Source organism: Salvia splendens, chromosome 3 (genome assembly GCF_004379255.2).
Source record: "Salvia splendens isolate huo1 chromosome 3, SspV2, whole genome shotgun sequence".
Classification (NCBI taxonomy): Eukaryota; Viridiplantae; Streptophyta; class Magnoliopsida; order Lamiales; family Lamiaceae; genus Salvia; species Salvia splendens.
In genome coordinates, this window is record NC_056034.1 from 45,431,598 (window position 1) to 45,452,592 (window position 20,995).

The 20,995-nt window shown below is 34.6% G+C and overlaps 2 protein-coding genes and 1 non-coding gene across 6 annotated transcripts; 1 reads left to right on the forward strand and 2 right to left on the reverse strand.

Annotated features, from left to right (window-relative positions):
- Positions 1–717: 717 nt before the first annotated feature.
- Positions 718–4,378, forward strand: LOC121796402 (nudix hydrolase 14, chloroplastic-like). Of its 3 annotated transcripts, none has more exons than XM_042195266.1 (7): positions 718–1,029; positions 1,950–2,055; positions 2,734–2,811; positions 3,165–3,257; positions 3,356–3,448; positions 3,672–3,755; positions 3,875–4,378. In XM_042195266.1, the coding sequence occupies exons 1-7, from the start codon at positions 770–772 to the stop codon at positions 4,106–4,108; spliced, it is 948 nt and encodes a 315-aa protein (XP_042051200.1). In that variant the 5' UTR covers positions 718–769; the 3' UTR covers positions 4,109–4,378. The 3 variants fall into 3 exon arrangements, with proteins under 3 accessions (XP_042051200.1, XP_042051199.1, XP_042051201.1); XM_042195265.1 differs by having other exon boundaries at positions 719–1,029; positions 3,672–3,770; XM_042195267.1 differs by having other exon boundaries at positions 889–1,042; positions 3,672–3,770.
- Positions 4,346–19,568, reverse strand: LOC121796403 (copper chaperone for superoxide dismutase, chloroplastic/cytosolic-like). Of its 2 annotated transcripts, XM_042195269.1 has the most exons (7): positions 19,336–19,568; positions 19,220–19,246; positions 18,402–18,474; positions 18,171–18,305; positions 17,757–17,974; positions 17,373–17,645; positions 4,346–4,387 (listed from the first exon to the last, which is right to left on the reverse strand). In XM_042195269.1, exons 1-6 carry the CDS (start codon positions 19,549–19,551, stop codon positions 17,382–17,384), a joined length of 933 nt encoding a protein of 310 aa, XP_042051203.1. In that variant the 5' UTR covers positions 19,552–19,568; the 3' UTR covers positions 4,346–4,387; positions 17,373–17,381. The 2 variants fall into 2 exon arrangements, with proteins under 2 accessions (XP_042051203.1, XP_042051202.1); XM_042195268.1 differs by lacking the exon at positions 4,346–4,387 and having other exon boundaries at positions 17,265–17,645.
- On the reverse strand, positions 14,750–14,869 carry LOC121797525. The gene has a single exon (XR_006049889.1). It is a non-coding gene; the product is annotated as a U5 spliceosomal RNA (small nuclear RNA).
- Positions 19,569–20,995: the final 1,427 nt, after the last annotated feature.

The window sequence follows — 20,995 nt, forward strand, 5'->3', positions numbered from 1 at the left end:
GTAGGCTGACCCAGTGTAAGATATCGAATACAGATCTAAAACCCCCAAAATAGAATAAGCGATCAACAAAGTAAAATTGAACTGGGACGGAGGAAGAATTTTATTGATATTTGGCTCATTTGTTGGTCATGATGAGTATATTTTAAAGTTAAGGGTTTAAGATTTAGGTTTCAAGGTTTGAGTTTTTAGAGTAAAGGGTCATTATATTGCGCATTATAATGATTACGCGTTCACATATAATTTTTAATGGGATAATTCAAAAAGAAAAATGTTTCATTTTTAGTGGGATAGGTGGAATATTTATTATTGATCTATATTTATTATACACATTTTTTTTACCATTTTCATATAATGATATTGTTTTTACTTTTATTTAATTAATTTATAATCTAAATCAATGTTTTGAAAATATCTTAGTCCGTGCATAGCACGGGTGTAATACTAGTTCTTTAATGTGTAAGAATGTGATGGAGAATTGATTATGAGTATTTAAGTTACCAGTATTTTACTTGTTAGGTGATGGAGAATGATTTAGACTGTTTTGTTACTTGCTAGTACTCCTAATTAGAGATTATTTTGTGCAGGTGTTTTATGTAAAAAATTGAGGATTAGGAGTTTGTTCCTTACCTTTATCTTTGTTTACTCCTTATTAGTTTGGATTAATATTAAGATAGAAGACATTACATGCGTGTGAGACTATTTTTGAGGGACATTAATTTTTATGTAAAGTAATCAAAGATGACTATTTTCCCCAAAAATTGGTACGAAAATGCGAGCACTTTTGCTTCTTCCCCAACCGCTTCTATTGGCAGTTTCCCGGCGCATCCACTCAGCTGCCATCGAACCCTTACGCACTGAGTCAGCTCATTTTCCAACTCGCCCTCTTCATAAAGCTACTCGAATTCTCGCTTCGAATATGACCACCGACTCGACCGCCTCCGAACTCACTCATGCGATCACCCTCACGCCTCAACTCGACCACACTGTCACCGTCGTAGCTGCCGCCGGTGTCTCCGACTCAGATTTCAGGCATATTTTCACTGTAATTCTAGTATCTCCAGCTCAATTTGTTGTGAACCTGTGATTTTGATTTATATCGGCAGATCTTAATTTACGTCTCAGCGTTGAGCTGTTACTGATTCGAATTATGCCATATCATGAATTCGTTATGAAGCCATTGTCAAATGATGAATATGCTATGTTGAAATAATAGGGAGAGTTTTCAAGTTCCAACCTTGATTATCTCTATGCATACTTGCACTTCGTATTGTAATCTTGTTAATAGATGGTGAAAATTCATAATAGCATTTGTAATTTGACATTGTTTAAATTTGTACTCTACCATCTCTTTATGATGTTCTTACTTTTCCCAGCAGAAAAGCAACGTCTATCAGTGTATGTTAATGAAAGGTTAGGATATGTCGAAGGGGGGAAATATGGCTGGGAATGTACCAGTAATATTTGTCTGAAAATTTTGCTTTTCTTTTTCAATGTTTCTAGCTAAATGTATGAAGTTGCAAAAAAGAATATGAGAACAGATACACACCTTTTTTTAGTTTCTTTGTAGGCCATAATCACATGCTCATTTCAATTCTGATTTCTAATAAAACATCCCCTTATGTAGGATAGTAAAAGGAAAGGTTGGAGGATCGAGTTGTCATTTGAAGTTAAAGGAACTCATATAGCTGATGATGTGTTTTATGGTTTATGTTTAGATGCTGAACTTTTGTTAGTTTATAGTACTCCATAAGCTAGCATCACTTGCACTTAGCAGCATTCTTTGCTGTCAGAATTGTTGAAGTACCACTTGATTTTGAAATTGCATTTTATTAATATCTTAGTATTTTTCCTCTTGTTCATGTTCTATAAAATGAGAATGAGGTGTGTAGAAATGCTGCATCAGTGCGTTACCTGGTTGTCTGATTTTAGTGAGTCTATATTTGTTGCAGGAATGCCATAGAATGTTCTTTATTCAAACAATGGTTGAAAAACATTCAAACAGAAAATGGACTGCTTTCTAATGGAGACATGTATTTAAGACAGGTCATCATTCAGGTTTGTAAAAGATCTAAATCCATCAGATTGAGGCTATTACTTTTCTTGGTGTATTAAGAATTTCCTAATTAATTATATCTAATACGTTTTGGAGCAATATGAAAAGATTCCAGTAGAACAACCTAACCTATATTCTAATTTAGGGTGGTGCTATCTGTAGAATAACCTTCACTTTCATCAGATGCAAACTGTGACAATTTTAGAGATATGCCAAAGTTCAGACTACAAGTCATGTACTCAAATCTTACTGCTGCAATTTATCAGAAAAGGTTCCACACATAAGTTTCTATACCGGCAAAGGAGGCATGTTTCAATTATACAATGTTTACAGTTTTCCTCTGTGATAACTGAAGTGTTAGATTCATATTGCTATATTAGACTGTCTCAAATACTTATAAATAAAAAATTCAGTTACTTGTCATCTATATTTTCTGATGTTTGCCGGGCTATATAAGCATATCACTGTTTATGTTGTATAATCTCATCGTGAAACCATAATTAATGTATTTGTGCTTGCACTGAACTGACAAGAGTTCAGAACCACATTCTTTTGTATTTTATGAGTAATCACACAAGGGCAATGATTAAATTATAACCATAGCTGGTATCACAAACTTTGTCATGTGAATGATATTTACATCCTTAAGTTATCCGAGTTCTTTTAATTGTTGATGACAGGGAATTGACATGTTTGGGAAGCGCGTTGGATTTTTGAAGTTCAAAGCCGATATAGTTCATAAACAATCAGGGAATAAGGTACCCCATGTCCCTGTAACAAGTTTTTCTTGACTAATGCTCCTTAGTGTTCAAATACTATATTGTTTTACCTTTACACTTCTTTCTTTACTTTTCACTTTTTTCCGTATGCGTTGAGTGAAGTTGGTAAATGGATTATTTGACGGAGAACAATTGATTGAACGATATCTTACTCATACCTCCTAGAAAAATGCTTCTCAGTAATCTAATCCCAGGATGGTGGGAAGTAGGAAGTTTGGGCAGAACGGGTGAAGCTGGAGATAATTTCTTCTAAAACTAAATATTTTTGTGTAGTGTAGAGTGATTCTCTATTTGTTAAGCTAATAGATAATCTATTGTACATAAATGGATAGGTTCCAGGAATAGTTTTTGCACGAGGACCAGCTGTTGCAGTGCTCATCCTTTTAGATTCAGATGGAGAGACATATGCAGTGCTGACTGAGCAGGTAGTTTAATTATTTTTGTTGTTCTAACTTCTAAGCAGTTAAACGTTACCATGAACTTATATCTCCTGTTCCTTGATCAACTTCTTCGAACATGTAAGGTTAGGGTTCCTGTTGGAAAGCTTATGTTGGAATTACCAGCTGGGATGTTGGATGATGACAAGGGTGATATAGTTGGAACAGCTGTTCGCGAGGTCTCTTTCTCTGCATCTTTTATGCTACTACTATTTATCTCATATAACCTAGCTTTTTCTGTTGCAACTGATTTTCACTTCACTTGCATATATAACTGAGGACTTGTCACAATATGTTAGTTCCAATTGTTTTCAAGAATAAGATTCTGCACTAGTTCATTGTCTTGTTTTCAAGAACAATAGGTGCGAATACCTGTCATACACTCATTTATCTTTCTGACAGGTTGAGGAGGAGACAGGGTTGCACTTAAACATCGATGATCTAGTTGATCTTACTGCCTTTTTAGATACTTCAACTGGAAACCAAGTATTCCCATCTCCAGTGAGGATATTTTATTTATTTTACTTCAGAAATACTCCCTTGTTACATTGTGATATTTTTATATTTCTCTCTTTTCTTTGTTAAACTGATGTTTCAAATACCAGGGCGGATGTGATGAAGGCATTGGTCTGTTTCTATACAGAGGAAGTGTGGACAAAGAGATTATAAGACAACTACAGGGGAAAGAAACAGGTCTTCGAGATCACGGAGAGCTGATCCAGGTGCGTGTAGTTCCCTATCGAGATCTGTGGCGTAAAACTGCTGATGCAAAAGTCCTGACAGCCATTGCCCTTTACGAAATGGCCAAGAGAGATGGTTTGATCCGCCACAGAGATTGAGCGAGCAGATGTTTCACATGGTTCGTAGATTTATATCTAGGCTAATGCCCAAGGTCGAAAAAAGCACACCATTTTCAATGATTGTGGCTCGAAGAACATAGGGAGATTACAAGATGTGAGTACTCAGCTCAGGATGAAATGTACCAAGAGTAAGAGGGAAGTTGATTGTGGTCCAGGAAAACATTTACGAATAATTGGTTGTTTCTGTTGCTAGTATTATAATGTATTACCAACATCATATATTTAAGACCAAGTTGATGCCTTGAGACATACTACAATATATGAACCTTAGCTGCAAACAAAATCTGCATTGGTTGCTTCCCAAATGGTTGTGCCATCACAAGTGCAAAGCTTTTTGTAGTTCTCACCAACTCCCGTACTTCTAGCAACCACTGCAGCTGCAATACCCTCATCTGATTTATCTTCACTTCCATACACCGCTATGGCTCGTCCAATAATGTCGGCCACTCTCAGTATCGTTGCTTGTGATAATCATGCCATCTACATATATGATGAGGCACGTTATTTTCCCTTCATGTCTTTTGATGAATAAGGTATGATCTAAATGACTCTGGTGGAACCCATTCTTAATACAAAAATGCAGAACCAAGCATACAAAGGTCATTTTTAAGTCATCATAAGCTTATTTTTACGTCATTATAGTAATGATGACATAAAATGGTCTTAACATGACCTCAAACCCGAATTTTATAATATGACCTAAAACTACTTTATAATGACCCTCCGTGTTTTTATTTAATTATTGACCATTAGATTACCAAATCTCATTGTCAGGATTTGGTCTGGATTTTGTATTGAAATCAATTTTTGTATTGATCATTTTTTCTTCCATATATACCATTTTCTTCAATTCTCCGTGTAAGAAGGCATTCGTGACATTGAACTGGTAAAGTGGCCAATTCCAATTAGAGGCTACTGACAGAAGAACTCGTATTGTGTTCATCTTCACGACTGGTGAAAAAGTCTCTGCATAATCCACACCATACGTCTGAGTATACCCCTTCGCCACCAGTCGTGCTTTATACCTTTCAATGGATCCATTTGGCCTCCTCTTGATTGTGAACACCTATCTACACCCCACTGGTCTTACACCTTCTGGTAACTTGCTCTTGTCCGACGTCTGATTCCGAGCTAGAGCATCCATTTCTTTCTGCATGGCTGCCCTCCACTGTTTGTGTTTTATAGCCTCCTCAGCTGAATATGGTATCTCTTCCTCTTCACAAAGTGCAGCTTCAAATGCACGCGTCATCTCAGACAAATGACTGACGGCACTGCTTGCTATCACATAGCGGGTGTTTTTGCCAATTTTTTCTGGGGAATACCTTTTCGAAGGAACTCCTCTTTTTGACCGAGGCGGTAACACGTACCGTCCAGTATCCCCATCAACGGACGTATCCTCATTTATGGGTTGTTCACACTCAACTCTGGTGGCTCATCTCCCCCTGTCTCGGTACTAGCAGTTACAGGCGAATCATCAATATCAGAGGCGGGGAGAATACTTACATTGGATATCAGGGGAGGATCTTGAGTCGGGACACTGAGATGGCCGGGCTGTTCCACTGAGACCTGCTCGGTGGTTCTGACAACCTTCTCGGATAGGTCTGCGGTGAGGTAGCTTGGTAATGGAAACGAACTTAGTCGGTCACGATTTCTACTCTCCCCTTCTCTCCTTTCATTGTCACTATCACTCTCCCCTTGACCACTAAGGTGGTGGGAAAAATATTCCGACTCCAAGAAGTTACAATTCAAAGTGACATGGATTCGTTTGGTTTTGGGGTCATAGCACCGGTACCCCTTTTGATTCACCCCATACCCTACAAAGATACATTTCATGGCACATGGGGAGAGTTTTGTTCGTTCATGTTTCGAGATATGGACAAAAACTGAGCTCCCGAAGATCCTAGGTCGGAGGGTCAAAGCTTGCGGAATTTGAGTTTGAGTTGAAAGAACTTCAAACGGGCTTTTAAATCCTAAGGTTCGTGTGGGCAAACGGTTCACTAGGTAGGCTGCAGTGGCTAGTGCTTCAGGCAGAAATGTTTTGGTGCATGGGACTCAAAAAGCATTGCTCTAGTCATTTCAAAGAGGATACGGTTTTTTCTTCTGGCCACACCGTTTTGTTCAGGGGTGTGAGGACATGTTGTTTGATGAACTACCCCATTATCACTACAGAAGGCTTTCATACTCGAATTGACGAATTCCCCCATTGTCAGATCGAAGAGTTTGGATATTTTTTTGGTACTGATTTTGCACAATTTTATAAATGTGTATAAAATGGGATACGACTTCAGATTTATGCTTCATAAAATAAACCCATACCATACGAGTGCAATCATCTACAAGAAGCAAAAATATCGAAACACTTGACCCCTAGTACTGGTGCAGGCCCCCATATATCAGAATGTACCACAGAAAACAAAGTCTCAACTCGTGTATTACTCAACTGGCAAGATTGTCTATGGCTTTTGGCCAAAGTACAGGTTTCATAATGCAAATTCTGGGAAAAATTGGGAAATAACAAATTTAAATAACTTGCAGAAGGGTGACCTAGGCGACGGGGCCTCGACTAAGCTTCTCGATTTCCAGACCCGTGAGTCAGCAATGCGGTTCCTTTTTGAGCTATCTCGTCGACATAGTACAACCCGTCCCTCTCAGTGCCATGTCCAATAATCTCCTTCGTCCTGTAATAAGCAAAAATTAGGCTGCATTAGCAAGGAGCAATTCAATTCCCGGGTGACATGGCTAATTGACAATAATTTATGCGACAAAGACGGAACATAAAGGCAGTTCGATAATTTTAACGTTGATGATATGTTTACTGTCCCAGCCCCTTCAACAGTTGACACATCTCCACTGGTTGTCTGAATGTATGCCTTTCTTGGTTTTGTATGATTGGTGATGTCCGAGGCATCGTAGGTCATTGTATCCGTTGCCCCACAATAAAAAATCCACATGTCATTTTTTTCCTCACAATTTGTGGATATTGCACATGCAGTCGATAAGTTACCTAGAATTTCAAAATGATTTTTACTAGAAATAGGGCTAACATTGCCCATTTCTTGACAAAATGGCGTCTGATTGGAATTTTCTGAACTATTGGGGTCAGTTTGCAATGCTTGCACAACTTTAGGGCCTGGTGGTAAAAAATGGGGTACAATATATGGTTTATAAAAATTGGAAGGACTTGAGTGCAAAATTGCCTCAAGCCCTAATTTACCTCCAATACAAGCCGCCGCCGGGGTAAATACATAACTCATACAAAATGTATCACCTTTATTTCATATTATACAAAAAGTTAAAAGTTGACATAAATCATACAAAAAGTTTCATTCGTGTTTGAGGTTAATACATTCCGTTATATATGTTTAAACGGTGATAACTTTTTACTTATATGATGTACAAACTATAAAACAATGATAAAATTTTTTGTACCAATATGAAACAGTCATAAAACTTTTTGTGCCAACATGAAACAATGACGAAACATTTTGTATTCCGCATAGACAAAGAGTTAATGCCGTTTAAACACATATAACGGAATGTACTAAACTGAAACACGAATGAAACTTTTTTGTATGATTTATGTCAACTATAAACTTTTTGTACTAATATGAAACAAATGTGATACATTTTGTATGAGTTATTCCTCTACTTGCCATATTTGCACTGGTTGTTCCTCCGTTCACCTCCTTAGTCGGGCGCCGGTCTCCGTTACTACCCCGGGTTGATGCGGCCTCAGTGTTGCCCCCACTGGTAGCGGGCGCTCCGTCTCCGGACACTGTAACGGCTGCGCGCCCACCGCCTCTCCCCGGTGCCGGTTGTCGTCCTCGATTCGAGCTCGGTGGCGGTGGCCGGTCGTACTTGGCTTCCCACCACTCCGAGAAACCCACCATCTCGGAGCAAGTCTCCTTGGTATGTTTTTTCCGGTCACACACCGAACACACCATCTTCGATCGGTCTTCATCCATTCGCTGATTCCAGCCATTGCCGCCGCCGCAGCTCCTTTGTGATTGAGGCGGTTGGGGTCGCACTGCCAGGGCGGCACCTACTCCATGCAGCGAGTTCTTTTCTTCGTTGTAGGCAGGTTGTAAGACGCTCATCCTTGCATCCTCCCTCCTTATTGTGGCATACGCTTCATCCAATGATGGAAACAGATCCATCTTGAGAATTTCCCTTTTTGTGTTTTCGTATTTGTCATCTAGGGCAGTGAGTAATTGATACACCCTATCTTCTTGTGTTCTTTCATCGTAGATCTCGACTTCTTCCTGATACTACATCGGATTTGGGGATTTTTGGTCGATGGCGAGCCATAGTTCCTGTAATTGAGTCCAGATCTATTCTAAAGTTTCTCCTTTCTGTTTCAGGTTACCCGCGCGGCGGCGGAGGTCGTAGACTTGTATCCTATCGCCGCCACTAGAGTAGGTCACCGCCAGACTTTTTCCACACATCCCTAGTTCTTGCGTGTTTGGATATTCGGCTTATGAGTTTTGGTTCAATGTTTTGAACCAACCACGTGAAGACACAGTGGTCCGCCTGTTGCCACCGTGCAAAGGTCGGATCTGTCTTCGATGGGGGGAAGGATGCCCGGTGATGTGGGAGATCATTCCCCTGCCGCTGATGGTTCTCTCTATGAATACAACCCACAACGAGTAATTCTCGTTGTTCAACTTGAGCCTGATATCCAACGGCCTAGTATCCACCACGATTTCTAGCGGTGGTAGTGGATTCTGGTTGGTGGTCACTATGGTGTTTGTCTTGGCAAAACTATTGCGCATGAAGTTTGCAAACATCCTTGCAAACTCATCTGTTTCAGCTTTGTTGGTGATTTGTTTGGCTTCATCAGATCCTGACATTCTTTTCTTTGCTGGTTTTCACAGGTTTTGGTTACAATTGGTCGAGAAAAGATATAGACGATGATGAGATTTCTCTGAGTCACAGAAATCCTGCTCTTGATTCCATGTCAAACAGTACAAGGATAAAAAACATGGAGAATATTACTCTACTATGTTGATTTTATTCATTGTACAAAACTCCTCTTTTATAGAGGCTCAATACATTTGTACAGAAGGAAGGTTCCCAATCTAGAGTAAATGGGATTAATCTATTCTATGACAATTATACTGCAAATCCTCTTAATTGATTCCTACAAATCCTCCCGGTTGATTTGATAGAATCTTCCATTCTAACAAATATTACTATTATGTTGTTATTATTATTAGCGAGCTTAGTTATTGATGTATAATACTATTTATTTATGCAATAGTATGATAGTTATTTAATAGTAGTAGTCGTTATTTTTGTAAATAATTTACATAATACACAGTGGGAAAATGTTATAGTATCTGAAATATACAATTATTTAAAATATTAATAGTGATATACGTAAATGAAATTAAATACACAGTCAGCTTCTCATTTCCCTCCAAAAAGGATAAAATTATCTTTTTACCATACTGACACTTTAGATTAGTAAGCTAAGATTAGCAAGCTAAGATAAGATATCACTAAAAGTCAAATATGTTTATTAAAATAAAATAATAAATATGAACAATCATATATATCAATTATAAATATAAATATGACTATTGGTAATAATAAATATGACTTTAATTGCTTAAAATCAAGTACGCTTTTTTTCTAAACAAAATAAGACATTTTAACACAACAACATACGAGTAATACCTTTTAATTAGCGAAAATTATTATACATGTGCTATTAAAAGTATAATTTTTGTAAATAAATATCTTATTTAATTTTAAAAAGAATATATACATATAATCGAAGTCTGTAAATTAAGTCATATTGTCTTATTTTATCGTTAGAAAATTTTAATTAATTTTTAAAATATAAAGTTTTATATGAATTGTGAAAGTCTTACTTATTCTAAATCATGAATTCAAATGATGGAGGCGTTTCATCGAACACTTTGCTGCAGACGGAAGATTTACATATCTATACATATATAAAAGTTGAGTTTTAGGACGTTTTGAATAATAATTTTGTGCAAGGGAGATAAATGCAAATAAGAAAAGCTGAGGCGTTACTTATGCCTATAGGAAGAAGTAGAGGGGCAAGCTTCATTTGTATCACTAAGCAATTTTTTTACGGCCGGCTAATCACACAAATAATGATATTATTAGGAGAGCCAATTAATTAAGAGCATTAAGTTGTGCGTTTTATAATCATTATGCCATTGATAATTGCCATTGATTATTTAAAAACGGCCGTCATATTAAATTGTGCTTATTATAATGATTATTGCCATTGATTATTTATAAGCCTAACAGACAATGAACAGACTCATAAGAATTTACATAGAAATAAGAATGATTAATTGAAATGAAGACTCTTATGCAAATCCCTATAAATACCAGCAATCAAATATTTCATTTCATTGCCTATTAGCAACATCAAAGCTTTGCATTGATTTATGTATTTCATCTCGAATTTTATTTTTGCAGTGTAATTACAAGTGAAATTTGATGTGCTTTTCCTTCGACCTTCGTAGCTTTTGTGTGCATAATGATTCTCTGGATTGTAAAAACTTCTTCTCTCTCTCTTAAATTTCGGTTTGCGTTATTAGAGATCGCATGCCAAATGTGAATGGGTTCGTGCAATTTTTTCTTGTTCTTCCTAAATTTGTTGTTGAAAAAATTTATGAGATTTTACTATATTCAGGTAGAAATTTAGATAATGGATAGAAAGCCAGAAAGAGAGTGACATACCTGATTTGAGTGGACGAGGAACAGAGGAGGACTCTGATGAGGACAACGAGCATCTTATATTAGATTAACTTTGTATTTAAATTGGCTTTATTTCTATAATGAACATTCAAAATTTTATTTTATTAAATTCTCAAATATGTGCAATGGTATTAACTTTTGCAATCGAGAATAGTTAGTGATATAAACTTTTCTACAACTAATTGTGAATTAATTTGTGACACAAACTCCTACAATAATTAAAAATCGGACATGCGAAAGTGGATCAGTCGTAGGATATAACTTTTTTTTTCTTTTTAGGGATAATATCAGTTTGATATAGAATTTTTTTATCGTTGAAAGCATATTAAAACTGGAATTCCGATAAATAAGACATAATCAAGAAAACTTTTGTTATAACTCTAAAATAGTTACTCACTTTTAGCCATTTATTCTATCTACCCTAAAGTTATAAAATCAAATAAAATTGGAGGTGAAATAGCTTCCTAAGGTTTTAAGAATCATTAAATCTGACTTTGTATTAAAATGATATCGATTTTTTATGTATTTAAATAAATTTTCCCTTTACATTATGTATTCCAGAATTTATATAAACTATTATACATGTTTATTAATACTAAATATAATTATAATTTTAAACCCATATAGTAATTACCCTAAAACTCGCCTTTTATATGAATAAGTTAGTTAAATTAGATTATTCGGCCATTTTATAAAAAAAACGCTTGGAATATTGATATCTAACCATATCATTTAATTAGGAGTATTTGAATTGTAGTTAATTTATTTCGAAATAATAACTATGGCTCTTATATGTGCAAATCATCCCAAAAGTCAAATAAAAAATTTGTGGTTGCCACATTAATTCTCGCAATTATATATTATGTGTTTAAATGGACAATACTCATCCATATAAATCTTTTCTCTTGAATTCTCAACACTCACAATGTCTGATGTTTATTTTTTAATAAATATACACTATAATCAAGATATGAAAAAAAGAAAAAGAACAAAACAATGCAGTTTTATAACTTTTGTCCATAATTGCATCGAGAGAAGACTTCTTTCCACAAGACAAATTATGTTGTTGTAAGCACCGACAAAGTTGATGAAGCTCCGAGAATCAAGCAATATAGTGGTCCTAAAATACACAAAAAAATGTCAAGAGTTTGATAGATGAGGGAGAATGCTTTTATTTAGGGCTGACAATTTTCGACACGACACGATAATCCGACACGAATCCGCACGAAATTATTGGGTTGGGGTCAAGTCTTATTGGATCCGTGTCCTTATCGGGTTGACCCATTAAGAACCCGATAATTTCGGGTTGGGTTCGGGTCGGATGCGGGTCGGATACGGGTAACCCATTAAGAAATATTATTTTTTTTATTATTATTTTTATTATTATTTTAGAAAATATATATTACTTTAATGTTTTAATTTCTTATAAATTAGGTTTAAATAGTATAAAACGAATTTTAATTGTGTAAATTAGGTTAAAAATTAAGGTTTAATCGTGTAATATTAGGTTTTAATCGTGTAATATCAGGTTCGGGTTGTTATCGTGTCGTGTCAACCCATATTATATCGTGTCGATAACGGGTTCGTGTCGGGTGCGGGTCGTGTTCGGATTTGAAGGTAGCAGGTCGGGTTCGTGTTCGGATTTACAGTTTCCTTAACAGGTCGGGTTTAGGTTAGGCCTTATTGGGTTGGGTCATTATCAGGTTGACCCGATAACGACCCAATCCGCACGACTTGCCAGCCCTACTTTTATTGGTGTGTAATCCATATACAACTTGATACTTTTTATAGGCACAAATAAGAATATAAAAAGGCATGAAATTAAATCTCTATAAATAATAAAAGAGGGAACATCATTTTTGGTTCACGAACTTTGCCAAAGTATCATTTTAGGTCTGTGAACTTTGAAAATATCATTTTAGGTCCGTGAACTTTGAGTTAGTATCATTTGAGGTGCTTTTTACTATTTCCAAGTTTTTTTTGATGAAAATACCCTTAATACCTTAAAGTGTATACATTTTTAATAAATTTATCATATACCCATAATTTTTTATAAATATCTTTACGATAAATTTTCTAAATATAATTTGACCTTCAATATTATCACTTAATTTTGTCTTCTTCAATTTTTTATATTAATTTGTTTTTAAATTGAATAAAGAAATTTTCTTTAATAATAAAAAATTGAATAAAGATCTTTTCTTGCATGTCACAAAATTAAATGATAATATTGAAGGTCTAATTATATTTAGAAAATTTGTCAAAAATATATTGTAAAGATATTTATAAAAAGATCTTTATTCAAATTTTTATTATTAAAGAAAGTTCTTTATTCAATTTTTAAAAAAAATAATATAAAAAATTGAAGAAGCAATTTTACTTGCATGTCACAAAATTAATTAATAATATTTAAGGTCAAATTATATTTAGAAAATTTGTCAAAAATATATTGTAAAGATATTTATAAAAAATATGAATATATGATAAATTTATTAAAAATATATACACTTTAAGGTATTGAGGGTATTTTCGTCCAAAAAAACTTGGAAATAGTAAAAAGTACCTCATATGATACTAACTCAAAGTTCACGGACCTAAAATGATATTTTCAAAGTTCACGGACCTAAAATGATACTTTGGCAAAGTTCGTGGACCAAAAATGATGTTCCCTCATAATAAAATTAAGGTAATGAATGTTATAAGAAGTGAAAAGCCAAAGCGCTCCCCATGATCACATTCCATTACTCACGCCATTTTGATGGAATGTGATGACAATAAGAGTAAAACTAAAATTGAGGAATATGGATTGTTAATGAGCTTACTATTTAGGGTATTAGTTACTGGTATTTTAGTTTTAAACATTTATGTAAATGAGTTATAATTATTTGACCTTTCCAATAATAAAAATAATTTTATTTATATATAAATTTTTAATTAAAATGACATTATTTTAAATTTGTTTAAAACTCTCCTTTTATATATGGAGTTATAATTATTTGACCTTTCAAATAATAAAAATAATAAAAATAATTTCAATTGATAGATAATTTTTAATTAAAACAACATTATTTTAAATTTTTCCAAAACTACCATTTTATATATGTATATATAGATATATTTTAAATATCCAACAATAATAATTATTTTATAAAATTATTTGAAAAATAAGAACATTTTTTTTAAAATTATTAAAATATACCAAAAGACTGAAAATCCCCAACTTTGTAGCATATGAAATGTAACATTAATTTAAGATATTGTTTATCAAAAGCTATAATTTAAGATTGCACTGGTGAGACACTTCCTATTAGAGCTTCATTTCATTGCAATATAGTGACCCTAAAACCTAAACCCTTAAGCCTAAAACCTAAACCCTCGACGTGACAGGCTGTGGTGGGGGAGTGGTTCGTGGTTCAGATGGCTCTCTCTTAAGGGCCTTTTGCACGCCCCTTGTAGCTGCGTCGACCTTCGAGGCGGAGCTTTTAGCTCTTCTTCATGGGTTGACGATGGCTATGGAGTTCTCATCACAGGTTTGGACCATGAATTTTACACAGGTTTTAAGTATGCTAATTAGGTCAGAAAACTGAATATTAAATTTAAAAATTGATTAGCATTCAAAGCTATAATGACAGATTTTTTTTCCTTATAATGTATGTAGGGTAATATTAATTGTGGAATTTAAATGTTGAATCACAAAAGATATTTAAATATTTTTATGATAATAGAAAATAATAAATTATTATGTATATTTCAATAAAATTAGAAGTTGGAAATATTTTTTTGTTTTTATGATAATTAGGCGAAAGAGTTAGTGAGAAAGTTTATGAAAATTAATACTAATACATATCTCCATATAATTGAGATAAAGGTAACGGTTTAGATCTTCTATAGTGAAAATACCCTCCAAAAAATGGTGTATACTACTTGGATTGCGACGAACACACGGTATTCTTTAGTAAAAGGCGAAAGAATAGCTCGCTATGTGTTCAACGCGCAGCTGCATAAGGTAACGGTTTAGATCCAGGGTTCAGTGTTTAGCTTTTAGGGTTTATGATTAATGGTTTAGGGTTCAAGTGTATCGAGTCATTCTAATTGATCTCAAATCTAGAAGCTAATAAGGTTTAGGGTTTAGTATTTATGGTTTAGAGTTCAGAGTTTAGTGTTTATGGTTTATGATTCAAATGTATCGATTGAGCGACTCTTATTGATCCAAAACTCTCTTTTATATGTGTATAGATTTTCACAAATAAAAAAAACAGAATGTCATCATGTTTTTTTAATTAAAATTGCACTTTCTTGATATGAGCATATAATCGGATTTATAGCCAAGATTCAGGTAAAAAAAACATTTACTATCAGTAAGGATTATCAAGTAGGCCAACCCAGTGTAAGATATCGAATACAAATCTAAAACCCCCAAAATAGAATAAGTGATCAACAAAGTAAAATTGAACTGGGGCGGAGGGAGAATTTTATTGATATTTGACTCATTTGTTGGTCATGATGAGTATATCTTAAAGTTAAGGGTTTAGAATTTAGGTTTCAAGGTTTGGGTTTTTAGTGTATAGGGTCACTATATTGCAATGAAATGAAGCTCGACTAGGAAGTGTCTCACCAGTGCAATCTTAAATTATTGCAACGTAAACTTACTCCTACAGTTATAATTCAACGGTTAATTCATATTTTCACAGGATTAAAATGATTTTTAATTTTAAGTCTGATATTTAAATGTCAAGATAGTTTATTAAAATGTCAACACAAATATGTGTTGAAATTTTAATATGATCGTATTGACATTTAAAAAAAATTAGCATTTAAACGCACTCTTGTGGCCATGTGGGGTTAATGTGATTGAAAAAATATAATCCAAAGTAAAAGGATGTCGAATATTCTTTTGTTTATCATTTCACAAATGTTATTTCGTATAATGAAATAAATATGAAGAAATTAAAATGTCTCGTGCATCGCACGGGCGTGATACTAGTTGCCCTAAAATTATAATCAAATCTCAGAAATCAAATCTTTTCTTTACAAAAATAAGGATATACATAAATTTGAAAAAAAAATCAAATGCCTAGGCTTTAGCAAGTTTTGAACCCACATCTATCCTTTGATATATGTAGAGATACATCATCTTATTGGAACTTGATCTGCATATATTATGACATAATTTTTAGTAGTATTAATCGGTTGGAGGTAGATCTACATATATTATGACGTTATTTTTGGACACAACTGTTATACTACTTGTTCAAATTGAGGGATGGTGCTATCTGAAGAAAAAACATGACTTCATCAGATGCTAACTGTAACAATTTTAGAGCTAGGCCGAAGTTTAGACTACAAGTCATGTGCTCAAATCTTACTGCTGCAATTTATCAGAAAAGGTTCCACACACAAGTTTCTAGAAGGAGGCATGTTAGAATTATACAATATTTACAGTTTTCCTCTGTAATAACGGAAGTGTTAGATTAATATTGCTTTTCAAAGGGAGCTTTATTAGACTTTCTCAAGTACTGTTAAATAAACAATTCAGTTTCTCATCGTGTTCATATTTTCTGATGTTTGCATATCACTGTTTATGATTGTATTGTATAATCTCATTGTGAAACCATAATTAATGCGTTTGTGCTTGCACTAAACTGACAGGAGTTCAGAACCACATTCTTTTGTATTTTTATGTGTAATCACACAAGGGCAATGATTAAATTATAACTATAGTTATGAGAATGATATTTACATCCTTCAGTTATCTGACAGGGAATAGACATGTTTGGGAAGCGCGTTGGATTTTTGTTTTTCTAACTTGTAGCTGTTAAAAGTTACCACGAACTTATATTCCTGTTCCTTGATCTGAACATGGAAGGTCAGGGTTCCGGTTGGAATTACCGGCTGGGATGTTGGATGATGACAAGGGTGATATAGTTGGAACAGCTGTTCGCGAGGTCTCTTTCTCTGCATCTTTTTATCTAATTATCCCATATAACCTAGCTTCTCCTGTTGCAATTGATATTCATTTCACTTGCATTTGATAAATGAGGACTTTTCACAATATGTTAGTTCCAGTTGTTTTCAAGAATCAGATTCTACACTAGTTCAACATCCTGTTGTCGGAAACAATAGGTGCCCATACCTGTCATACACTTATTTGATCTTTTCTGACAGGTTGAGGAGGAGACAGGGTTACACTTAAAACATCGATGATCTAGTTGATCTTACTGCCTTTTTAGATCCTTCAACTGGAAACCAAGTTTTCCCATCTACGGTGAGGGTATTTTACTTCAAAATACTCTATTGTTGTTACATTGTAATATATCTTGTGCATCTTTTATTATCTAATTTTATATATCTCTCTCTTTTCTTTGTTAAACTGATAATTCAAATGTACCAATACTAAGAGGGATAATTGGTTGTTTCTGTTGATATTATTGTAAGAGGGTGCACTCAGTAATGTACTTACAACGTCATCTATTTAAATACAAAAGTTGAGGCATAGTACAATATATGAAGCTTAAACTTTGCTGCTAACAAAATCTGCATTGGTTGCTTCCCAAATGGTTGTGCCATCACAAGTGCAAAGCTTTTTGTAGTTCTCACCAACTCCTGCACTTCTAGCAACCACTGCAGCTGCAATACCCTCATCTGATTTATCTTCACTTCCATACACTGCTATGGCTCGCCCAATAATGTCCGCCACTCTCAGCTTCTCCTTCACCCCAGAATAGAACGCCTCGCCTTTTTCATCGACTTCCAGTGTTCCCAGGTCACCCAGTGGCTGAAAGAGCATACTTTCAGGTTAAATTAAGGCCATGAAACCCAAAGTATTTGCAGAATGAGCAGACCTATGGTTAATCAACCTAATATTGACAAGGGAAATGATACCTACCTCTTTTTCATCCTTCGAGGGATTAAAGATTTTACCAGTGCTTGCAGCACTCTTTGTGAGATCACCAAATTGATTGATCGACCAACCGTGCTTTCCAGGGGGCAAACCGCTGAAGTTGGCTTCTATCCTAGCCAGTTCCATATTAACTTGGGTTATGCGAACAACACCATATATAGATGGTCCTTTAAATTCAGCAACAGCAGCCGATGCTAGAAAATCTGCACCATGAATCAAGTTTACAAGGTTCACTGATATTTCTATAATCCTTCCAACTCAGAAAAGTATTATCCCCCAGAATAGAGAACATCCAGATGAACCAGCACTCCAAAGAGCTGAAGCATGAACGTTATTGGAGACAGACTTCCACACCCATGTATCGAGAGAGAGGCAAAAAAAAAGCAGAACTTAGCTTACCATCAGGTAGACCTTGTCCAATTAATCTGGCCTTCCGTCCAGTCTGCTCCAATGCTTCAGCTAAAATCTTGACAGGTGAATTTCCAAGAACCCTTACAACCTGATTGGTTAAGTCCACATCTACTTTTTTAACACCTACAAGTCGAGCAATGAGCAAAAAATCATCCATAAACTGTAGAATGAAACTACGGTAACTGGCTATACCAGCAGCATTACTTATTAGGTCCTCACCGTCAACAGTCTCCAACTTATTCTTGACAGAATTTACACAGCCCTCACATGTCATATCCACCATAAATTCAGTCTGTCCAAACATGCTAGCAGTATGAGATATTGCAATACATGGTCAAAAATACCAATAGTAGCCAAATGGTTGATCAAACATACTTTCCATTCTTAAACTAATCAACCAAAATTATAATTGAGGCAAACTGAAAGGACAGAACCCTAATAGAAGAAAACAGTACGAAAGTAACAAATGATAAGTAAATGCAAAATGACCACTTTTTCACAATCTGAACGAGTTGAGGATGAGTCTAACACAAGGTGTGAAGATTCATGGGTGTATCTTCGACCCAGTTCTCGGTTATTTCTAATTTCGTGAGAATTTTTCTCTGTTTTCTTCATTAAGATTTATCGGCCGCAAAAACCATGGGAATGGACTATTTCCATAGTAGAATTGCAGTCTATAAAAGGCACTTGGAAGATTATATTTAGACCTACAAACAACTAAGAGGTAGGAACTGATCAAGAAGTCTGTGTCTTTTCAATTGGAGCTGGTTTGTTCAAATTAGAACTATCATATGTGTACAAGTTTCTTCCTATAACATTTTCAGCCCTCAAATTAGAACACTTTTTACTTAAGTCTGTATATTGTTGTTCACAAAATCCAAAATTGTTAACATCTCAATAAAAAGTTCATGGCTCTAAACTGAATTGCCAAAAAATACAACTTGAGCATATACAAATACATGGTTCAATCAAGCCACCATGGCAACAGCAACAGATTAATCATCACTTAGAAAATAAGATGATAAAGAAAAACTCACCAGCAACTCTGGCAATACGGCGCCGTTCTGCTCCAAGAAAACATCCAAAACAAAAAATCAAAATTTCCGAATCACAATTCAATCTCAAATCAGAAAAAGTAAAACGGAATCATCACCTGCGTCGATTGTTCCGAATCCATCTCGACAGAAACAGAAGATGGGTTCGCTACAGCTTTCAAAAGACCCGATTTGCGAGCTGCAGAGAGACTGAAAGATGGGATTTTGGAGAGCCTTGTGAAAGAGGTGGAAGATAAAGGAGACGATGCAACTGTAGAAATGGCTGGATTTGCAGTTCTTGTAGTTGTGGCGACTACTGAACTCAAAGATGCCATTTTTCCCTTTATGATAGCTGATGCTGCCTAAGAGCATCAGCAGTAGCGACGAGCTCCCCGCGGAATTCCCAAAAACAACTTCTGTCACGTTATACGGACTTCTCACTGCACTGCCAAGTCATACGGACTTCTAAATGCACAGTGACGGAATTTCCGCAGAATTCACGACGGACTTCCCACAATAAAAAAAAATTCACAAATTCACAAATTAAACAATTTTCGGAATTAAACAATTAACGGGATGTATTTATAGAATTAAAAAAACATTTAATTCAATAAACGTGAATTCCGCGCGAACGTCCGTGGGAGTCAACGCAATGGCGGACGTCCTCACGGAATTCCGCGGAATGCCACGGAACTGCGAATTCCTCAACAGGATTCCGTATCCGTGCATGCCACGCACAATAGCGGACGTCCGCCATGAAATTCATGCACGCCAGTGAGAATTCCGCCACTGCTGATGCTCTAATTCTTTATTGTCTAGCAGGTTCTACTTTATAACATTCTAGTGTTTCAACTTATAACATAACATGTGTCTAGAAGTATATAAACTTGCAATATTAGAGTTATTTTTTTTATTTTAGATATTTTATAATAGTATAATTTTGAATAAAGATTAGTACTCAGTCCATTTTAAGATAGCAGTCCATTTTATGATAGTAAGTTTGTATTTTTTTTTGTTTGTCTAAACTAGTTAGAGTCAGTTTTCTTTTATTTTTTAGTTACATCTCTTATTTTATTATTTTATTTACTTTAATCTTTAATAAATTAATTTCTTAAATTTCATATCTAAAAGAAAGGCCCAACTACCTTTGGACTTTGGACATAGAAAATTTTCTCACTCTTATTTTTCTCTCTCTTACTTTATTCTCTCTACTTTTTTCTATCTTTTTATTTAATACACAATTAGTAAAATAAGATAAAAATAAAAAAAATGATTGGAATATTATTAGTGAAGAAGGAGACAAAACTCATTAAAAAATATTTCTTTAAATAAAATTGATCGATGGGACATCTATAAATGTCAAATATGATTTATTTTTAAGTATACCATTTTGTATAGGTGATTGAAAACTATATTCAAATTTCATTCTTACTGTTTTTTAAAGTGCGAGCCACCAGATTTTATCAATTTTATTAGTTTTTCAAAAATTTACCCTTTTATATTTGCTTATTGTTATTTTAAGTTTATTTCTACTGCAATTGGTTGGTTCTACGTAAATAAATAAAAAGGCTAAAAATTAAAATCTACAATAACAACGGAGTATTGACGGATGCTATTAGTTAATATTAGTTTAATGGTACTGTTGATAGACACATCATTACTAGAAAATTCAGTAGTATTAACATCATCGTCTTTCAACTTATTTTTTTTAATTTTCCATGAGATCCTTTACTTATTGCAGTTTTCCTTTAAGTTCAAATTCAATTTACATTTAAAATT